At 34.2% G+C, this 23,727-nt stretch overlaps 1 protein-coding gene across 3 annotated transcripts in view; it reads left to right on the top strand.

The window, feature by feature from the left end:
• LOC120347089 (uncharacterized) overlaps positions 1-23,727 on the top strand; it is a 48,699-nt gene that overhangs the window by 9,100 nt on the left and 15,872 nt on the right. For 2 of the 3 annotated variants that reach the window (XM_078117587.1, XM_078117586.1), the window contains 22 exons: positions 65-253; positions 318-484; positions 1,728-1,868; positions 5,849-6,019; positions 6,192-6,338; positions 6,425-6,602; positions 6,956-7,055; positions 7,144-7,334; positions 7,679-7,734; positions 9,342-9,492; positions 10,306-10,504; positions 12,444-12,601; positions 14,123-14,471; positions 14,678-14,782; positions 17,344-17,530; positions 17,639-17,908; positions 17,984-18,100; positions 18,667-18,863; positions 19,057-19,321; positions 19,579-19,875; positions 22,064-22,213; positions 22,593-22,811. In XM_078117587.1, the coding sequence (XP_077973713.1) occupies positions 65-253; positions 318-484; positions 1,728-1,868; positions 5,849-6,019; positions 6,192-6,338; positions 6,425-6,602; positions 6,956-7,055; positions 7,144-7,334; positions 7,679-7,734; positions 9,342-9,492; positions 10,306-10,504; positions 12,444-12,601; positions 14,123-14,471; positions 14,678-14,782; positions 17,344-17,530; positions 17,639-17,908; positions 17,984-18,100; positions 18,667-18,863; positions 19,057-19,321; positions 19,579-19,875; positions 22,064-22,213; positions 22,593-22,811 (4,004 nt within the window). The remainder of the gene's footprint in view (positions 1-64; positions 254-317; positions 485-1,727; positions 1,869-5,848; positions 6,020-6,191; positions 6,339-6,424; positions 6,603-6,955; positions 7,056-7,143; positions 7,335-7,678; positions 7,735-9,341; positions 9,493-10,305; positions 10,505-12,443; positions 12,602-14,122; positions 14,472-14,677; positions 14,783-17,343; positions 17,531-17,638; positions 17,909-17,983; positions 18,101-18,666; positions 18,864-19,056; positions 19,322-19,578; positions 19,876-22,063; positions 22,214-22,592; positions 22,812-23,727) is intronic. The other variant, XM_039416931.2, reaches the window with a different exon arrangement.

Below are 23,727 nucleotides of genomic sequence, written 5' to 3'. Positions count from 1 at the left end.
CTTGAAAGAAACTGCGATATATTTTTCTATTAACATTTATATGATTTTTTTTCTACTGTCTCAGGGTGTAGACAAGAGGAACCTGGGTCAAGCACTGTTAAATTCAGGACTACGCTTTACATAACTTTATCAAGCATAGTGATTCATTTCTCAGCATTGGGATTTTATGGTATTTCATGCGCAAATGCAGGCTATGGAGAATTTAGAATAAGCATGTGCCGAGAGAATAGTTGGCTATATCATCACCTTTTGTGTAAGATATCTATAAAGTCCATTATTGCATGGTATTAGAAGGATATTAAATACTGATTTTTTAGATAAAATTCATGACCGTTTGAATATTAATCTATTTAAAATGGAAGAAGATGTTACTGATGAAGTTCGGCACTTGGTTCCTAGATATGTTATAAGTCTTTACTGGGCTGCTCATTCATCTTTTTCAACTGGATTTGGTGATGTACATGCCTTTACAATCACTGAAAAGGTAAATTTTTCAGTTATGATGTATATGGTGACCGTACATTTGAACCCATGTACATTTGAACCCATGCGTATATCCACGGATTCAATCTGTATGCGGGTGCTAAAACCCATGGGTTAGGGTTAATATGGGTTTAACTATCCGTGACACAAAAAAAATTTCATAGGTGCAATAGCATACAGGTGCAATTGTCATGGGTTCAAATGTACGTGGGTTCAAATGTAATGGAACCGATGTATATGATTGTACATACATCTGTCAGAGTCGCAATTAGGGATGTCCAAAATCGAATAATTTTTTGATTCGAATCGAATATTTTCGCCGAATCGAACCGAATTATCGAATATTATTGCGCAATCCTAAATCTGTCTCTATTATACAATAAACCCCTGCCCTTCCATGTTGTGGTAACGTATGTGCAGTTACATCTGACTTACTGCTGGTATTTTGCAATACAATGTTTTCAGATTTATAAAAGGAGATCACACGCTTTTATGAACTGGTCAAAAAAATTGGAGGATCCAAAATTTGGATTTCGAAAACTGTTGAGTGTTAAGAGTAAAAATTGCAATCTCAATTCTAATGGATTCAGTGGATAGGATATGTGAAGCATGAAGATGCTATTTTAATTCTATTCATTAGTCTTATGTTTTCAGCAAAATGAAAACAACCATTAATATATATAGATAAAACAGTTGCTCAAATTCAAAATTGCATTTAACAAATTCGATCAGCCATCAGAAGTCAAGAGTGCAATTATTTGTCTTGGTATATAGATGGATAATACAGTATTGCCATGATAGTTGCCTGTACCATGTTCCTATGATAAGTAACTCAACAGCTTCAAATTGATTCTATTTATAGAACTATCGTTTTCTAAATTGCTTTTTTTTCGTCATTACCGATTATAACTTTTAAGTTATGATGACCATGCATGTGCCACCGAGCAGGCATTAGAAATGACATAATTATCACATAATGAAGGCGAGAGAAATCGGGAAACTAATAAAGCGTGAGCGAGAGTGGTCTAAGCTCGAAGACGAAGCCGAAAAACGATTCGAATAATTTTCGATTCGATTTCGAATATTTGGTTCGCTTGGACAGCCCTAGTCGCAATTTAAATTGTAAATTAATGATTTGATTGAAAGATGAAAAATACTCATTTGTCATTCCATGTCAGTGCGGGAATAATCCAGATATGTTTGTTGCCTGCCTGAACAAAAAACCATACCATATATTTCAACAGGTGTTCTCAGTGTTTGCAATGTTGATTGGAATGGCTTTCTTATATGGAATGGCTGTTTCAGGAATTACTTCTATGCTTTTGAATGCAGATGCACGTCGAGCTTCATTTGTTCATTATTATGATGCTTTCAAAGGAGAATTGGTAATACTTCGTTTCATTATCTTATATGAAAATTTTTATCCTTTTTGTTTTATTACTGTTAAAAAAATTATGATCTGCATAATCATGTGATGTTCTTTTTCTCTGTAATTTTTATTTTCATTTTAGTGCTTCTTGGCGAATTCATTTTTGAGGCCTCTCAACCAGGCCTAAAACTCAAAATTTATCGTCTCCCTACTGCCATTATGATGCCTTCCCTAGAGTGTCCTGTCCTGGTAGAATCTCTCCTTAGGGGTCGGTTGACCTTGGAAGTTTTGCCCACCCCCTTCCGTATATATTCTTTAAATTTTTGTTGTTTGCTTATACTTACTGTATTATGTACTTGTATTGGAAATAACTCATTATCTATCTATCCTTCCAAAAACTCGTATAAACACTAGACTCTCACATAAAGTTAAAATGAAGTATGGCAAAATGTTTGCTCTGTTTACTTTCGTGCCACACAATCAGTCCTACACCCTGCGAACAAAATTGGAAAGCCTTCGGTATAATGCGAAATGCCTGTAGTACTAAACAGATTAAGGCACTGTGAATAGCATGTAGTTTTATGCTTTCATTGTTATAATTTTGCTTTGTGTTCGCGAGCATTAAAGAATCGGTAGACCCTGTGATTATCTTTTTGCATAACTTATACATACGTTTATTGGGCTTCAAATGTTTCTCGAAGTATTCATTTGGACAGTGTCGAAACCGTAGGGATGTTATAGGACTTTGACGCTGAGTTAGTTTTCTTAACTACTCATACCTCACAATAATGCTCAAAATTTGTTCAACGACTAAATTTTCCTCGATAAATTCATAGGGAGCAGTCAATATGGTTGTGATTTAACATTAAATATTGAAAAAATTGTGTCTCTACATATTTTGAATTTAGCGCTTCGTCTTGATTCTAGACTTTTGTGAACAAACAAATCAGTAAGTGTAATGTATGTGAAATATTGCAATTATGGGATCGTTACGAAGGAGAGTTTGTGAATCAAAATTATGGCAAAATCGCTTACGTAATGACCACGTTTTCATGATAGTTCTGGTATCATATTTACCAATTTCTTCAGTCATAATAGTTGATATTCGAGACTCACACTGGGTGAATAAAATGAAACGGGCAATTTGCCAAACAAATCAGCAAGGTTGTGTCGAAAAAAAGGGCTACTGCTATCAATATTAATTTGGTAAAAATATAAATAGTTTTGCGCTAAACTTTCAAATAAATACATGCATTTTTTTTTCCATAATTTGTTCCAAGGGATGGCCAATACCGAATAGTTCACTATTTCGAATAAATTCAAAATTATTATTTTCAAATATAAAATTTCGAATACATTCGAAAATAAAATCACGTAAAAGTAGCTTATCTATAGTATATGAAAGAATTTGCATACAATAAACAATGGAATAATGGTATCTATAACCTGGTCACCTGGCATTTCATGTTTGCAGGTTACTGAGATATATATTTTATAATAGTAATGCTATTATTTTTTTCTAAATCAACGCAACCATGAGTTACGTTAACAGAATCATATTAATAACACGTCAAGGTGGTATCGGTTGTGGATTTGAATATTTTGCGCAACACAAAATCATCTTAGTAAAAAATCCATACTTTTAAATATCCTTGCTTCCACCCTTTATAACCAATAAATTACAATACGGTACCTACCTCAGTATCAATCCACTAATCTAATTATATTATACTTAAACTGTTACCAGTAGTATTTAATAACTGATGTAATCTGGACTACAATTTGGCAATATTATGTCTTTGATGAATGAAAAGGTTTAGCCCACCTCTTCATGCAATCAACTTTGGCAATTTTGGTTGGGCAATTTGGCATATGACTCCAATTATAATCAGCTTGGCGAAATCATTTTTTGTCCTTATATTAAATACTGTTCACTCTTGTTTGGGAATTTTTATAAAATCATAAAATGGTGTGGCAAACAATTCTTATCATTTATTACATTTTTTATCTTTTATTCTAATTTCTTTTTTACGTGTTTATTCATTTTTTTTGGTTACCATATAATTTATCTAAAACTTCTCTCTTTTTTCTAATTTTGCTAATGCCCTATGGTGGTATGTGTGTGTGTGTGTGCGAGAGTGAATGATTTGATTCAATAGTTTCAGGTGAGTGAACACACACCACTTCTTTCTGGCAATACCTAATATCTTATATTCTTTACGTTTTAAACCTTGTCTAAGGTTTTGTTTACTCTCCTGATTTCATAATCAGTTTTATTTATTTGTTTTTATCAACCTGTTTATCGCCTTTTTGCTGATTATGGAGTTGAAATAAACCAATGTTATCTAAATGGTTCCATTAAATTTGAACCCACGTACATTTGAACCCACGACGATTGCACCGCAACTATTGCACCTATGGAAAGTTTTGTTGTTTTACGGATATTTGAACCCATTCTAACCCTAACCCTGGGTTTAGCACCCCCATATAGATTGAACACGCGAATGTACACATGGGTTCTAATGTACGTGGGTTCAAATGTACGGTCAGCTATCTAAATACCAACCTTTATCCAAATTATTTGCCAAAAAGCGTGATAAAGTATAAATAATTTCTCCGCATTGTTACAATTTTTTCTTGAGCCCGAAAATACGAATCAAAAATTAATTATATTCAGGCACTTTACCACACATTTTTAATCCGCAGGTTGCCGTTGTATTTTGAAGTAATACCGGTAATACTTATTATTTTGTAAATATGGAAATACGAATCAAAAATTAACTATATTCGGGCAGTTTACCACACATTTTATGTCCACAAATTGTCGTAGTATTTTAGAATAATAACACATTTATCCTTTCTTAAATACGAAAATAGTAATCAAAAATCAATAATATTGGGTAGTTTACCACACATTTATATGCTGGTATCGGTTATGAATATGAATTTTTTGCGCGACAGAAAATCATCCTAGTTAATAGTCGAAACTTTCAACTATCATCATCAAAATTATTTGCCAAAAAGCGGGAAAAAGTATGGATTATTTTTCCTAATAAATCGACATGTTTTCCGACTTTTATGGGTATCATAACAATTACGGCTCAAAATAATTTTCAATTTTTCGACGTAATGGAAATGAATGTGTAAATTAGAAGCCTTGTAGGGGAATGGCGGCAATGTCCACCACGCAACCCTATAAAGGTATCGCAACAACATGCGACGTATGGTCGCACAGAATATAAACAATCAAAGTGCCTATTTTATTTTATCGTCATTACAATACTTGACAAAGCGCAATAATTCGATTAAAGATTCTCGCGAAAAACGAAACACCATGTTTTACGGCGAAAAGTGGCTATCATTCGGAATTATTCAAAAAGCAGCCGAAAAGGTATTTGAATACTTTATTCGAATATATTCGATTCATTTTGGACAACCCTTCAACGTTGTCAACACTCAGCACAGAGCATTTCAATAATTTATTTTGCAAGATAAGAATGTGTCTGAACAGGGTTTATTAGGCATCAAGTGTAGATATGGATCGTTTTGTAATTATGCTCTTGTTGATCATCTTGTTTCATGAATTAAAGCAAAACCCGCAATTAGGTCAATATAACTACCTATTACATTGACGATTCATTTTCAAGAAATATGCAGCATTGTGCCTAAAACCATGGTGCTCCAAACAATACAACGATGGGCCTAGTGAAAATTTAGTCTTAGAGTAATTATAATGTGCAAATACTAAAAAATCTGGTTGACAATAATTGTATGGTAACCCTGTATTGCTGTTCCAAAAATTACATGCAAAATGCAAGCCTAATGAACACATATACAAATGTTTCCAGTCACTTTGAAAATTGAAATCGATGACTCTTCCAGTTCCTAAATTTTAAAATAACAGAAGGCAGTAACTGGAATGAAATCCACAGGGTAATATATGAAGCTACCTGTCTATCCTCACAGTCTAATAGTGATTGAGTTATTTCATTTAAGGAAAACATGCATGTCAGAGAGCAGGTCAAAGGTGTGTGTTCCGGATATTGTGACTACATATGGCATAGATTTAAGGGTCTTATGGTTCATGAAATGGGAACCTTGGATATTCTGCCTGACTGTCTACATGGAACTTTCACTGAATATGCATTTAAACCACTGCTGGATGGAGTGAGTTTTTTGTACTAGTTTCTTTTCAATTCCACTTTATATTAACTGTTTTATTTAAAAATATTTCCTCAGCCAGGAATCTTACTATACATTTATTCAAGTATCGGTATGGTAATTATTGGCATTGCATTGTTTAACCATTCAGTTGAAACGTGCGCATCATTTTTATTAGGCAAGCTTGTTAAAAGGAAGTCAAGGCGCTTTGTGTAGAAAACTTGCCCGAGTGTCAAAGCATCGAATATATTTAAAAAATCGATATGTTCAGCGTGCTGGAGAGATTGCTGATGCAATGTGCTATGTTCACCGGGGATCAGTTCAGGTTTGTTTCTAACTGAAGTAATATGAAGTTCAAAACTGATATCTGACTGGCAACTATATCACTAGATAGATATATTTTGTTCATAGATTTTGGACCAGTCAGAAAAAAATGTTATTGATACTATATCAGAAGGTGAATGTTTCGGAGAAGTGTTTTTACTTTTTGATTTACCTCGTTTGAACACAATTAAATGCCTAACGGACTGTGAGTTATTGTGGTTGGACAAACATGCATTTGCTGAAGTCATTGTAGACTATCCGGAAGGTGAATTTTGTTTACTTTTTCCAAGACAGCTTGGGGAATTTTTCATTTATAACTAGGTAAAATTTTCACTCCCTGATGAGTTCAGATAGCAGTAATTTTCCAAAGCATGACACAACTAATAATTGATACTTAAAATTGTTTGATAATGATTTTAATCTACTCTCAAACATGAATTATTTATTTTGATTTAGTAAGCACTTAGTTTAGCTTCCATTATATTATATACTTTAGTAATTGACACTAAAATAATTCTGAAAAGTCACTTTGATTGACTGCTCATTTACTTCCACAATTTTATACTGATTTACCATTGCCAGCTAGTCTTGTTAAAAGCTAAATTTTTGTAATTCCAGCTTCTGATCAAATTAAGGATGCGATCAGAGAAAGATGTAAAGCGTCATGCAGGTGGCCACTTGATATCCCTACATTATCAGATTCTGTCGTTTTGGAAAGGTGAGCCAGCATATTTTTCAATATTTGTTTTTGTATGTGTCTCATTTCAGTAATGAATCATATTTATTTAGACATGTTTAATTAACAGAATTATGAAAGGCCATAGACATAGTATAGTTGAAGATATTACGGAAGACTCAATACGGAAAATAAAAAATTATCAAAAAGAAGAGTCACCTTCTGAAAATGTTCCTGGAGTTGTAAGAATGACTGAAGTTGCAGATATGGAGTATGATGGAATTGGATTGTCTCGTGTCACTTTTTGTAATATAGGTGGAGGTATATAACAATATTTTAAATTCCTAGGCATTGAATTGAGTTCTTTTATGACGTTTTATTTATTTGTTCTTCAGATAAATAAATCGTTCATATAGGACAAAAGATAAAAAAGCATCGAACATTAATTTTAATTTAAACTAGACAAGGACAATCAAATAGGGTATAAAATGAATACAATCAATGAGCAGACATTGATTAATCTGTTATTTCATTAGGTTAATTTTTATCAATAACTGAGGATTTTCATTTGGTGCCAATATTACTGATTGAATGTAGTATTTGCTGAATAATTAAGAAGGTTATGATTGAATAATTGAAGTTAATTTTTATATGTCTACCTTCAGATGGAAATCACTCTGCTGCAATTGAAGATGATGATTCAAACAAGGTTTGCAAACAAGTATTAATCTGTTATATTTATATATATATATATATTTATTAAGTTGTATGCATATATTGGAACATGTTTGACATTTTAATTTATATTCAATCGCTTCATATATCCACTTTTAGACATTCGTGCAAGGTATATCTAACTTTATCCATTAAATTATTTTTATATGAAAAAATAGTGTCATATAAGGTTACATATAACTTGCACCATGTGTGGATATACCAAGTAAAATATTTCACTCAGTCCTACTGATATAAGCTAATGGGATTGATTGATTAATGTTTAAAGTTCAGTTGTACAACGCCTAAAATCGCTGCTATAGAAAGAACATGACTGACTTATGTCCACTTTTCGAGATTTTCACTTTTTTCAATTTTTTAAAGTTTTAAACTATGCTCTTTCAGATGCACATTAGCTTGACCCCTAAAACCATATAATTTGGAAGATAGCCTAACTTATGTCCCTATGCTGGAGTGCAAGACTGACTTATGTCTCAAAAGTGTCTTGGTTCCCTGGTTTTTATTTTATGCAAAAGTAGCTTATGTCTACAAAAGTGGACAAAAGCTCCAAACTCCCCAAAACAAATTTTAAATATACTGGACATACGTCTTCATGCATGACTGCACATACCTAGTATGATCTGTTGTGAGTCATATAATTTACTTATATCAGTCAAATTTGAGATTTTTTTCAACCAATATGTGATATTAAATATTTATGCAATGAAAGGAATTCATATTTTTTTATCTAGTTAATCAACTTCCTCTAACCCAGTAATTTTCATTAATTAAATGGAGGACTAATCGCTTTTTTACCAAAGATGACAATAGGAAAAACATACCTTATGGAATAAGAGAGCTCAGAATAGCTGATACAGTTCGTTTTAGGTACTCATATGCACGTTGTTATCATTTATTTTATAAACTGCTCCATATAATAGTGTTTACTCGGTTTTGAGCAACTGATGAGTATGATGATGTTGCCTTAAGTCACACAAGCGGCAAAGATAAAAAGGAATAATTTAGTGCAAAAGAGACTTATGTTCAAAACATCGTTGAAAAAATAAAAAATAAATGCAAAAAAAGAAAAAAAATATTCTAGAAAAATGCAACAACCAAACTAAACGAAAAATTTTATACAGATATGCAAAGATAAATGCGCTATCAAAAAATAAACCCCCGAAAAAACTTTAAAGGCCATTTTCTTAGAATGTCAAAATGGGACATAAGACACTCTTGTTCTACTGCAGTGTTATGTGTATTAAAAGACTACTCGTAGATGAAATGGTGAATTCAGTAAGGTTGTAAAACATTATTCTGAAAGTTTAGGAATTTTATCAAATTTCTATGTTCTAAGTTTTCTCTAATAAATTTTGTTTTGTAAAATGAGAAGCTCCTTTTGTTCTCAAGATGTATATGTTACAATGGTGAGTGGATTATGCGATAAATTATTGCATGTATTTGCTGTATCGTAAGTCAAAACTATCGTCATATCGCTAACTTGAATAAGAAATAATGTAACACAGTATAAGTTTCACTTCAGTATCTATATACCGTAGATCTCAGTTGACCAAATTTATCAAAAAATTTATTATTCAACTTTAAAAATTTCAGATGACTTTGTTCCAAAGAATTGAGGAAGCAACAATATGTCATACAAATGGAAAATTTTATCGGTTCTGGGAAAGATATATTACAGCACTGTCTCTCTTTGCATTTTTATTCCAAACAACCATGTTTTGTATGAACATAATAATAAGGAGGGGTAAAACCATGGCTTTTATTATGCACTGATTATTCTTATGCAGTTTTACACATTGCAAGATAATAAGTTCTGTCGGAAGTACTTTGCGGGGTTCGCTTTTCTACATTTTTGGTACTCCTGTAGTGTGTGTACCAGGTTAGGATTAGGCCATAATTTTATTCTTATTTTCCTTCTTATTTGAGTCATGTATGAGTTCAGGGACTGTCTGTGTTAGCCAAGTGAATAATATTCTCTGCCCATATGTTTCATTCAGTCCCTTAACACAACTTGATGTGAGGTATGCGAACAAAATTATTTACCTCCATATTGGTACACACACTTCTGGAGCGCCCGTTTTTGTGTTTGTCCATCATTTCCTTGTGTCTATACTTTGTTGTTCTACCATAGGGGATATATAAATTAAATTAATCAAAATTTGATGAGATTAGTAACTTGTATCTAAAGTGCTATAGTGTTGTTATTAAGTGCAAAAGCCTATTTCTGGTTTATGAAATTAGAAATCCTCTACTTATGGTAATATGTGCAAAAATAAATCACGTGTTGACATCTCGAAGCGAAGGATCACTTATATGAAATAGAAAATGAATTTTATAAGGTACATCCAAATTTAGTGCTACAATGTCAAATAGATAATGCGAATATTCTCATATTACACACATAATATACAGATGAGGGAAATCAGACAGCTAATCATATGGTTAACTAAGCCTAGCGTTTTGTTAAATACATGAATTGTTTTTTTGATTTGTGTCGTAGTTTTGAGAACTTATTATAACCCAAAATGAACTTGTCAAATTTGTTTTTTATTTGAAGTAAATCCTTGTGCCGGAACATGCCTTGACAATCTGCCAGTACTGGACGTTGCTGTAGATATGGAAGATGATGAAAATATGATTGAATCTCTTCAAGTGTGTGAAACTGAATCCAACATGAATGGGACTATTGGATGCATTCTGGGAGTCGGTGGACTGTTATCTGAAAGGATAACAGGCAACCTCACTACAGGATATGTGTAAGAACATTGATAGTTTGTTGCTGGAGGTAGTCCTTTGGGGCCAATGTAAATTAAATATGTATACTATTACCCTTAATTTACCTATCACATTTATTCACCTTTGAATGTTGCAAATCGTTATTGGTGCTTACCAAAATACAAGTTGCATGCATATCCGCACAAATTGTTTGTTAAGGCCTTCAATTTTTAATGTTCCCAATAACATTATTGACATGCTACCAAAACGTTTAACAAAAGCGGCCCTTTGAATTCCTGACGTCGTTAAATAAGCATTTTTGGGTTTGTGATTTTGACACCCTAATACAGTGTTTTCCAGCCCGAGTCTACGGTCTCAAATGAGTCCGCGGAGTGTTTGAATCAGTCAATACGACCAACTATCGGCCTATTAGCCAATTTACGATTTACCTACGTTGGAATTTACATAACACATAAAAAACAAGTTTATTCACATAACATTAATCGAGTCAATTATTACTGGTTACTGAGTAGGGATGGGCATATAATCGAATATTCAACTATTAGAATAGCAATTTAATATTCGAAACTTTGGTAACAGGTGACGCGACAGGTCACTTGCACTTGTGCGCGTCGCTTAATAAAACGATTGGATTTCACAACCCACTCACGAATTTCCGGCTGAAACACACAAGTTGGCACACACGTCGATAGATGGTGGCAACCCGAATTTCCTAAATTGAAAAGCGGCAATACAAAACACTAAAAATAAACCGGAGAACACCATAAGTTTGGTTTTATAATGGTCCGCGACCGATTAAAAACGCTTTTTTTAGACATCGCAAAACTCAGATTGTCAGCTCAGATTTGTCGAATTCACAAAAATAGGAATCAAAACAAAATCCTTTTCCACGCATTTTTGTGTCCACGGATTGTCATGATATTTTCTGAGTAGTATTGCTTTTATTTGGCCAACACAACTGCAGATTAAAATGATCACAACTAAATTAATAATGAAGCAAGGCGATGATACTTTAAATATATTTTCAATGAGTCCTAAATGAAGTTGTACTTTCTGGAAATTTATAGCAGATATTGAGATTTTTCTAACGACGATAACAAATTCGCGAGATCGCAAAAATATGTAAAAAAAACTGAATACAATCGGGCAATATATTCTCACTTTATTATGTTCGCAGATTGCCGATTGGCATTTCAAAGAAGAAATGCTTTCATCTTGTCGTAAGTCGACGCAACCGCGAGTTACCATGAACACAGTTAAATTTATATAGAAAGACATTTTAAATGCTCTTCGTTGTCATGGATTGGATATTGTGCGACAGAAAAACCAATTATACACTAAAAAAGTCGGCCCCTTGTCGGTCGAATGCATAATTGTGGCGAATTTCCGATTTTAAAATTCATTGAAATTCTGTTGTATTTGGTTTTATTGCTTCTTCACACAGAGTACGGTTGCAATAAACGCACCTGGAGTCCACAAAAGTTTTTGCGGGTGAGAAAATAGTCTGTGAATTAAAAAGGTTGGGAAACGCTGCCCTAATACCTTTCTTATAGGCTATGACAAATTGTTTGGAAATACCTGGCGTTACTCATTGGCTATGTTACTTTCTTGATCGAAAATAAAGAATGAAAGGCTAATAATGAACGCATTTCACGCACTGTCAATAAATTCCACAGAATAAAGTGATCCTCACTTTTAGGTGCACTGGCTTATATGTCGATTTTGAGAAAAAAGGAAATTTAAACTGCACCTTATTGGTCTATAAAATACGGTAATCTTAATGCATGGCAAGCTATTGAATGATGTATATATGGTATTAAGATATATAGCATCTACATATTTTAGTAATTTTTTATATGCTTATGAAACCGAGTATTGATGTTAATTGTTCAAACTTGAGATACACTCTATCTATTTTTTGTTAAAAGTCGCTGTATTAAAATTCTATTTTGTGTTCAGAGTCGATATACCTTGGACATGGGATGTTTCTATTATGGGCTTGAATGTGGAAACTGTTAATGGTTGGATACATCTTATCATTTCTTATTTGATAATTGATCTTTCACTTTGGTTGAATATCTTCATAAATATGAGGACTGTTATCCGAACCACCACAGGTAAAATTAATTCATTTCAATAAGGTTAATATATTTATGGCTTGGAAATTGTAGTAGCTGAGTTTAACATACTCCCGTAGCTTATGAGTTTTCAGTGGGCGGGAGATGGATTTGTGGCAATGTCCTATTCATTTGTAGCGTAACTACAGTTTTTGAGGTTGGCACATTAGAAGCATTGCTATCCGCTTCACTACTGATTACCTGTTTTACTGTAAATATTGGTAACATGGAAAAAATTTCTTAATTTAAAATTATATAATAATAGGGCTCTTGCGTGAGCGATTCAATGTTTTTAATCAAAAATGTAACCGAAGAATAATTTAAATTATGAATCTGTAACTGGTGAAAACAGTTGTTGCAATATACTGTTGAACCAGATTATATAAATAGGTATGACCTAAAACAGTGCTCTTCAACCTTTTTGTTATTGTGGAACCCCTGATATAATTTTTCGTTTTTTATGGAACCCATATAAACAAAATTAAAATAAAACACGAAATATGAAATTGTACTTCAAATATTTCTACGTCAACAACGAAACAGAAAGAAGGTAACAAGCGTGAAATTCAATGACTAGGTTGTTCTTGCATTTCCTTTGCAATCTTCTTGAATTCTCATACTCATGTCTACACTTTTCAAACAACTCCGCAACGACGCATCAACATGCTGAAGCAAGAAATGATTCCCAATAAAAAAAACATGCGGAACCCTATAAACTGACGGAACCACACTGCATGTATTGCAGAACCCTAGAGTTCCTCGGAACCCCTGTTGTAGGGCACTGACCTAAAACAAGTATTTTTTCCTCAATCCATTTAGCCCATTTAACCCAAATTTTCATAAAATCAAAGCCTACAGATACTCGCGATCACGCGGCTAGAAAGTTGACATTGCTTCTAAATATATATAAAGTTAAAATCTTTTTTAGTATATTTCAACAGTGTCTTTAATATTTTTAGTTCAATGTTAACATATTACAGATTGCTCCAATATTAATTTGGAAGTAAAACAGAGAATGAAAGTAAAATGGGGAAAAACGTGTACGGAATCACTTCTTTTAAGTGGATTTCAATATGCTAAAACTTGGGTTTGTGTTTGACTGCTCGGAACGCTTTGTAATTATGTATGAGACGTCTAAATACATACCTAATATTGCAATACGAAAATGTTCACTTTTATGTGAAGGCTTTCAAATCCTATCTACTTGTGTGCGCATGTTTGACAGAATTTAGACGACTCCGGAAAATCTTCAACCAAATTCGGAGTCTCGACCCACAGTTTGGGAACCACTGATTTAGCCTACTTGTGTTCTCATGAATACAACACCAGATCTTATTCACAAATGAATGCAACAGAATCTTTTGTTATCCTGTAATTCTTTTCAGGAATGGTTTTATTCTCATGTGTTCAATTTTCGATTTAAGTTGTCTTTTTTGAAATCATATATTATATTTCATATATGCTCTGTGATATTTTTAGACTGTTTCATTCTTGTAATTGGTATTTACTTCATTTTTGCAGGGGAAGTTACAAGCTTCCGTGACATTGGAAAGTACTACTTGACATTCAGAAAGTTTGGCATTGATCTGCTCTATGTGTTCCCATTTGAAATTCTTGCCCCAACGTTTTCAATGTTCAAGATGCGAAACAGAGCGGGAAAACATGTTTGGTGGCTGCTGCTGCGAAATAACAGACTTTTTTGTATATTTCGTTACTTCCCCAGAAATTTTGGCAAATGGAAGCGAAGTCTTACTGCCAATATAGTGCGAATCAAGCTGACATATGTCATCCTTATTTGTTTCTGCATTGTACACACCATATGTGTTTGGCTTCCTTGGTCAAGATGTAGTTACATGAATCAGGATTGGAGGTGAGAAACAATTAAGTTTATTCAATCAATTACAATTACCTAATAGTTATCAATATCATCCAAGTTCATTAACTTTATTTGTACTTCACTCTTATTATAAACATCTTTGAGAAAACGCAACAAGAAAATCAATATTCAGAGTCAGCTCTTTTAACAAGTGGCATAATCATGATGACTGTTGCATGTTGAAATATTTATTTTTACAGTCATGAACACTTTGGTAAAGCGGGGACATATAGTGAAAGTTGTCAAAAAATTCTAGATTACTCTCAATTGTTTTATGTCTGCAGTATGACTATTACTAGTACAGGGTGAGTTTTTATTTTACTAAAAAGAATACATTAATGTAATTGGTTAGTGCATAAATACAGTGTATGTTTATTGTATATATTATAAATTAATACCGTTTTGGAGCAAAAACAATACAAACATAAAAAGTTCAGATTTGTCCACAAATACCATATATAAAGCCATACATAAGCCACATATTACATCTGCCATGCCAAGGTACTGGATGACCTTTGTGTACCAACAAGGTAGTATTTATATCTGCGAAGTAATGACAACCACCTTGACAAATTGTAAATGAGAACATGAAATTTGCAATCTCTTCCATTTTCCTTTAAAATCAGAAATCTAGAATTTAAATTTTGTCTAAAATCAAAAAGGGTGTGGGGTGACACCCTTCTTGGTCAGACATTCTGCCAGCTGCAATTTAGGTAGCACAAGTCACATTGTTCATTATCTTGAATACAATAGGAAATGCGCCAAATACAACATATGGTCTGGTTCGACCCATTGCCCACAAAATCTGTCAGAATTTACTATTAGTCATACAACAGCATCCTATTTACGTCAACCTTTGTTTCGTGACCAAGTCAAATGTATTTCATTGCATCAAGATAATGCGATTTAAGCTACCGGTAAATCATTCCATCAGTAAGGACAGTGTTCAATCCCAAGCACTTGAATTTTTCGCTCTGTTCAGCACAGGTTGTGAGTCATGATTTCAGACCTCCAATAAGCTTTTGTTAAAACTAAAGTTGCCTGCCCACGAGTATCTTCGACATGCATGGTTATCACTTCTTTCAATTATTATTCAAACTTTACTGTCACCCAGTTGATTTAGAACAGGGCGGTCCAAGGGTGTCGGCTTCGTGGGCCACACTAATATTTTTGTATTGTTCGCGGGCGACAATAGAGCTAAGAATAGGTATACAGTGCAATACAAAGCAGCCACTTTTATTGTCCAAACACATTGATCAATGTTTGTCATTTATCAAGCTAAAATATGCAAAAACCACTGGAAAGCTCACTAAAAAATTTGAAAAAATCTTACCATATCTACATTTATTGTAAGATTTTAAACTCATAACGGAGAATATTTCATAAGAAGAAAATGCTGTTTTAGATTGTCTGTTTAATTGGTCAGCTTTCTTATCACACTCATGTTTACAAAAAAACTCAGAAATAACAGATTGATTACTGAATTTTACCAAATTTGTGATACATGAGAGTAATTACTAAATTTTCTGACATATAGGGAGCATTTTTTGTAATACCGCTTAGGCTAGTTGCAAAAAAAAAACACGGCAGGAATTATATTGTCGGTCATTGCATTAATATTTAGTTATCAGGCATAACCAACCTAGGCTAATAGATTCCGCATTCGATTTTAGTTTTCTATGAAGCCTATTTCGTTAGCATAATATATTCCCAACAAAAAATATAGACATCCAGTTAACCAATTTAGACTAGTCAAGCACATTATTCAACTTCGCTAGTTGCCTCAGCTAACCATAACACTAGTCAATTCAGTGACATTAGGAATGTAACAATATGTCAAAAGATTTTTCTTGTTATTTTTATGACGAAACATCTCCGAATGCGATTTTTTGCTTACCCCCACGCAGATGCAACGCGGGCCACTGTTAATGAAGCGACGGGCCCAGGGTGTCCAGCGGGCCTGGGTTTGGACCACCCTGATTTAGAACATCCTTGACTTTGTATTACTACCAATAAACACTCATTCAATGATTACCTAATAAAGTGATTTACAATAACTTTAAACTAACTAAAAATTTTTGATGTTGTAATGTAGTGGTAGATGAATGTATAATAAAGAAGTGGTAGTGTATCAACTTTTGTACAGGCTGTACCACTCACTGCATCCTGGTTTCTGTTGTCTGGTTCTGCATTTGTCTCAACCTCTCCTCGTTACATCAGCTGGTATCGATAAGTTTATCCCATATAGATTGTACCAATAAAAACCACACTCTGCACCATGTGCCTTGGTGTTAGCGACATATATTTCTTCACTGCTGTTGCCGCAATGCATCCCATAAAACAAACAATTGCCATTCCTCCTTTCAGTAACAGCCCCAAAATTATACACTCATCCAAGGACAAAGTGGAATTGTTTGCAAAATTGTTTTCAAATGATTGCAATCTTGGTTTGAATCGATAGCTAGGCAAGTATTTTGGGTTGGTGTTGGTTATGCAGAAACTAGTACTATATTGTATATGGCTATACACAATATGAAAGATAGATGTGGTAGAACTGTATTTCAGACAGCAAGATAGGGTTACAGTCAGTAGTATGTAACAATATTTACATGAGGGTCTTTTGTATTTAAATGATTTCATATTCTATTCTTACGTAAACATTTCCCTTTCTGTACTTTCTGTATCAAATTCACTGGACATGGATATATGAATATTTTTGCTGGAATTATATTTTTGTCATCACCAATATACAAAATTATCTTTAAAATTGCCGAGAGTCCTTCTGTATATGCATTTATATTTTCACATGTAACAGATATAATTTATAAGAGTGGATATGTCAATTAGTTTTTCTATCTCAACACAGGTATGGTGAATATCCTGCAACTGTTACTGATTTGATGCTTATGGCTATAATGACAATGACCCTGGGAACAATTATGTGTGGATGGATCATTGCAGTTATTTCATCAATGATATCCAGTACAGCATCAGCTGTTACCACTTATAGCAACGATCTCTTGATGATGAAAAGATATCTGCTAAAACATGCTGTAGGTTCCATATTTTTGACTGATAAAAACAGTTTAAAACTACCAATTTTTTTTTGTGTAGTTTTCCAAACTTCCATTTAACATATATATTTTTGTCTTTTTCTTTAGGTGCCTCTTCAATTGACAAACCGAGCACTTGATTGCCGATATATTCTTTGGGACAGATTTCTGGGTGATGCTACTCCTGGTGAAGGAAGGGATGCAGCTATTGATAGCAAGCTTCCCTTGAATCTTCATCAAATGCTTATGTATGAAAGTTTTGGAAGCTTTATTGAACGTATTCCTCTGTTCAAAGGACTTCATCCTGCTGCAATATCTAAGCTATGCAACAATATTGATGCCTATCATTATTCAGAAGGGATGGTGGTTATTTATGAGGTTTGCTTGGCTTTGCTTTAGAAATGAATATTTAAAAAGGTTTGTTCATCACACTTTGTTCAATATTTTTCCCAGGGTGACATGTGTGGTGGATTATACATCATTAAACAAGGTCATTGTGTTGTGGTCACCGATGATCTGACAGAGTCATTTGATGTTTTGCATCCTGGAGATTACTTTGGTGAAGTTGAGGTATGACAGCTAAACTAATTAAACTAAGAGCTTCATGACCTTGGTCAATTTTTTTTGTATGTATTTTTCATATTGAATATTTTATATACATTAGAAACTTTACTTACAAAATTAATTTGTTATTATTAATTAAAGCAGAAAATCTGTAGTAGGAAGGCATTTGACTCTATAAATGCCCTAAGCCATCCTAAGCCCTGAAGAGAGTCATTGTACATACGCAGAAATCAAATAGGCCAAAAGGATGGTCAGTAGCGTGTTTTTTAGATTTTTGATTTTCAGCCTTTTGTAGTTAGAAGCATCTTTCGTTATTTGGAACAGTATTTTTACGAAATTTGTTTTGTAACATGTAAATTTTGTATCCGGGACTTTGGTTCAAGAATATATGTCATACAACAACCAAATCAACATAATATTTCCAGCATTCACAGTGACCCTTCTCAACACTTTAAATGGTTGTAGTATTCTGGCTATCATTGTTAAGTTCAGTACTTTAAAAAAAGATTTGGGAGGAATAGCTACTCAATAGATAAATCCTTCACCTGATCCCTATCATTTTATTGGTTCAGATTTTCTATGGTAAAGGCTCGGCACGAACAGTTGTTGCTGATACTAGTGTTGAAATCCTTTTCTTGAAGAAAGTTCATATTATTGACATCATTGCTACCTTCCCATCAATCAATTCTCAAATAGCCAAAATTGGTGATAACAAGGAATACCATGACATGATCGTACAAAATATCCACCGGCGTACAGACAAGCCAAGGTTTTATCATTTTTTAATGACGCCCTTTACAAACATGTTTTTTTTTGTAATATTTATAGATATATTGATTCAATTTAGATGATATTATGCTCATGTATGTTTTCTGATCACATTTTCTTGGTTTATCGCTCTGGCGAAAATTGCCTTCTACTGCGTATGCAATCATAACTTGATATTTTTGTGTGTAATCAAGGGTTGACATGAGTAAGCGATTTGATATTCATCATATGAGTGGAGGTGTGTCATATTACGGGGACAAAATTGTGGAAGCCCCTGCAGTTTGGAAGATGACCAATGCTGACAACAATGACGATGTATATGTGCATCCGGTTTTGAAGAGTTTGGCACAACTGTTCCTGTTGCCTTTTACCTTTGACCCAGGCAGCAAGCTATACATATATTATGAAACATTCAGAATGATTCTGGTCATAATTACCCTAATCATTGTGCCAATCCAGGTATGACTGCACTTGAACATTAATTTCTATCGAGCATGGAATTTTCTTGTTTGATAGGTTTTTATACCTTAAAAATAGTTAACCAATTGGGATAAAATTCAAGTGGTGTGATTGTATACCAAACAGGCAATAAGATATTTCGCCATGGCTATGCTTGCTCCTCATTTAACATTAATATGAAATGATAATGATGATATAAATTGATCTCTAAGATATATGTGATTTTCGCTTACAACACCAACTTATATATTCAACAGGCAGCTTACATGCCGAACATACCAGCGCTATTGGCGTTGCAGTACATCCTCGATGGATTGGCTATGGTGGACCAATACATTAAGCTACATACAATGTATTACAATGATCGCAAGGTTCTGGTGTGCCATCCATTATATACTGCGGGCCATTATTTCAAGACTAGTTTTTTTGTTGATTTTATTTCCTGGTTTCCATTTGATTTGATTGTAATGGCCGCAATACCAACACCATGGACTCTTGCTCAATGGAGGTTCATTTGTATGTTCCGGATACTCCGTATTCTACAATTGTACAAGGTTTGTTCAGATTTGTGTAATGTCATAACATTATAGTATAGTCATAGTTAATATGATATGTGATGACATTGGGAAATTCCTCTATTGAAGGCATGTGTACATATTCTCCTTCAAAAGATATGGTGTACACCAGTGATTCCCAAAGTGGGCGATATCGCCCCCCAGTGGGCGAAAACGATACAGAGGGGGCGAAAAAGTTGAAGGGGGCGATAGAGGGGCGATTTCGCGAAACCTGTTTTATGTTCGGCGCACCTAATTATGTAATCTGTGTGCATTCGCAGGCTTGAATCACGTGGGCGATTATCACACGCGAAAGGATTTCTGGACTCGTCTTTGCAGTAAGATACGGTAGTTGCGTATCCCAGTGGTCGGCAAAATACGGCCGGAGTAAAATAATCTGGCCCGGGACGATTCACTGAATGGACCTTCCCCGACCTTTGATCGCGGAAAATTCTTCCCATACTTTACCATTTTAAAATTTTCGGTGTTTATTTTAAGTGTGGTTTCGCGAGTTGTTGCCTGTAAAATGGGGTATTTGTTTCAAACTATCATTCTAATACACACCATTCAACAATCTGTTTTATAAAGGTACCGATAAAGAATTTGAGCCTAGTCTATCACAGCTATTTCTACACTAATTTTTGATTCCTGTAATTTAACTGAAACTCATAAGAAGACAAAGTAATCATTGATTTATTTGATTTATATTTAAATTTCCGAAAAACAACTAAAAACTAACGAACATAATTCAAAATCGCGAAACTGAGGTAATGCTCACGACCACGCCTGAGAATCTGTCTGGGTGAGCGTGTCTGAGCGGATGTGAAAGGGGGCATTGTCACGTTTTTTGCATCTTGCTGATTGGCCAATGTTACGAAGTAAACAAGGAAGTCTATGTCCGGGTAAACATTCAAACGGCGGTTTTGACGATGAAATTTTTTTATTTATATTCTACGCTCGAGGAGTAAATTACATTTTTTTACGTAACAGAATTTATCGTGAGACACGTTTGGACTAAATTTTATTATATCCTAAAGCAAAGAACTGGGATTAGTGATTCCCATTGAGAAAATATTCCAATCTTGGCGTCGTAAAGCTATCCAGCGTGATGCAGCAACAAGACAGTGCCACATTAAATGTCATTGTAATATTTTTTTAATAAGACGACTGAATTGAGTTCACGAATTGTCGCAGTTTTCGCGCACTGTTCCTTTTTTGATTTCAAAAAATTTATGCGACCCGCAAAAAAATGGCAACCCTGAATTTTGTCCCGCGAGCGACATAAAATTTGCCGTCCCCTGGGCCGTAGCCGATAGTCAATCACGGCTTCTTCCACATCCGAGTCCATGAATCCAAAAACAAATGGCTGATTAATTATGGACTGGTGATCGGACTGGGGGCCGTGGTAGGATGAGGAATCGGGAATGAATTTTACCAAAGTAGTTTGGTGCATGTCATCATGCTGTACGAATAAATGAGATGTACAAAAATCATTATTATAGTTTGGGAAAATTAACCTTGTTTTTATTATTTTAATGTGAAATAGAGTGAATTTAGGAAGTGAAATACTAAAAGGCAAGAGTACACGGCGGTGTTTGAGGAGGTAGAACCCTGGATTCTTTCATTTCCGACCTATTATATGGTGGGTTTTCAGCCGTGCTACTATTGCTATCAAAACAACAAAATAGCCTTTCCACCAGTAAACGGGGTAATTTTAGACACAATAAAAAAGCTAAAGAACACCAATCTCATCTATTTCATTAAAAAACACTATAAACTATGATTTGTCTTCTTATTTGGTCTGTAATATATTCGTTTCTGACTTTACATTTTTTTGTATTGCCGGGGGGGGCGATGAAGTTGTATAAACTATTATAGGGGGGCGATTGTCAAAAAAGTTTGGGAACCAATGGTGTACACGGTGTTCATTTACTAATTTATATTATTTTGTATTCATTTAAATCTTATTACCTTACTGGTATTTTAAGACATTTTTTCACTCAATTGTAGCGAACGGACCGAAAATTCATATGTTGAATTTTGAAAATTGAAGTAAAGTGAGAAAAGAGGTTATAATGTGAAAATATTCACATTTTATTTATATTATTTAGTACAGAATGTGCGGAACACTTGGAAAAATTGTTCCAAGAAAATACTTCATTAAGAGATTTATTTCAACATTTTCTAGCTGATAAATTACTTCAACTATTGGCAAAGTGATGTTCGTTGGAGAAGAAGATTCTTAAAACATTGTACTAGAATTATATATACGATACTAATGCACAACTCTGTTGCGTGTGTCATGTACATGACAATGGCTCAACCACAGATAAAATGGGTTTGTACCTAAAAGTCAATACTGAATTACTCTCTAATTTTGATCGAAAAAAAAATTTAAAACTTAAAATTCTTGTCGTAATTTAATGTTATTGACGTTAATTTTCAATGTGTCGTGACTTGTACTGATTAGATTTGATGATAGCGATCTCGTAAACGGGTACTCTTGAGTGGCCAATTATTACGAGATAATTACTAATGGGTTGAAAATAAATGCGGTATCTCTCTCGTTGGATCGTAATCGACATTTTTCAATAGTTCAATTACGTGCAGGAATAAAAAAAATGACAATAAGCTCGTCGCAAGACTTAATAGGTGTTTGCCTTTCATGCAATATTCATTGAATTTACTATTGTTGTCAGTCTAATTTATTTTATCAGATTGACAACACCAACAACTCTGATTACATGACTTTGACTGGTGCAGCTGGACCATTCTCTGTCCCAAAAGAATCGTGGGTTGCGAAAGCTATCATAGATGATGCGTTCCCTGCACTAGACTTAGTGAACAGTACCTTTCATCGATATCTACTCAGCTTATACTACGTAACAGCCACACTTGTGTCTGTAGGATATGGAGATGTTGTTGCTGCCGCCAGTGTATGTTATAGGCCTATCGTTCTTTTGGCGTTAGGACCATTGGAGTGTACACATAACGTCTTGTATTTTTTTTTTTAATTGGAAAGAGAATTTATTGATACCATTTATTGTTTCGGCTCTCACAGATGTATTCAATGAGGTAAAAATACTTGAAAATTACTGATTAAAGAACATCAAACCTGGTTAAAATATATTGAGAACTGACTGCGTAGCATAATTGAAACTGTGAAGGGACTTTACGAATACCCTGTATTCTAAAATATTGCTTTAGAATGGTTGTAAAATGATTCTCAAAGTCAGTGAATAGAATTAATGCTGCTCAAATGTTTTTGTGGAAAACTTTTTCATTATTGCAATGTAGTTGGCACGCTCTTTGTCAAATTTTGATAAATAGTAGAGGATTTTGATTTAGTTTCTCTTTTGAACCAGTAATAAGTTGATAGATGATTATTCAGCACTCCAGATGTGTGTGTACCAATATTGGGGTGACTAGTTTGTTCGCCTACTTTACACATCGAATGTGTGTAAAGGGACGGAAGCCTATTCATCTGGCTAAAACCGGAATAAATTTATGGCCTAACCCTAACCTGGTACACACACCACGGGGGAACCAATTAAGTGACGTTTACACTGAATGCGGCCGACACGACATGCGCCCGTTATCGCTCCCCATTGCTTCAAATGAAGCCATTTACACACAAAGTGTGGCACCATTTGGAGGCGCTTCAGTTTCTCTTGGCAAGCAATTTTCGGCGTGTTCCGCTGCGGCGCTTCTGGTCGAGCGACACAGGTGTTTACATAGCGCTCGTCATTTTTGTATCGCCCGATGGTGCTAGAGGCGGTTGCTTAGAAACATAGACACTGCATATTCAGTAAGGAATTTTGTCTGCAACCAGCTTATCGTAATTATAAATAA

This window comes from Styela clava, chromosome 11 (assembly GCF_964204865.1).
Source record: "Styela clava chromosome 11, kaStyClav1.hap1.2, whole genome shotgun sequence".
NCBI classification, from domain to species: Eukaryota; Metazoa; Chordata; class Ascidiacea; order Stolidobranchia; family Styelidae; genus Styela; species Styela clava.
Note: the sequence above shows the minus strand (reverse complement) of the source record. Positions and strands in the feature narration are given on the sequence as shown.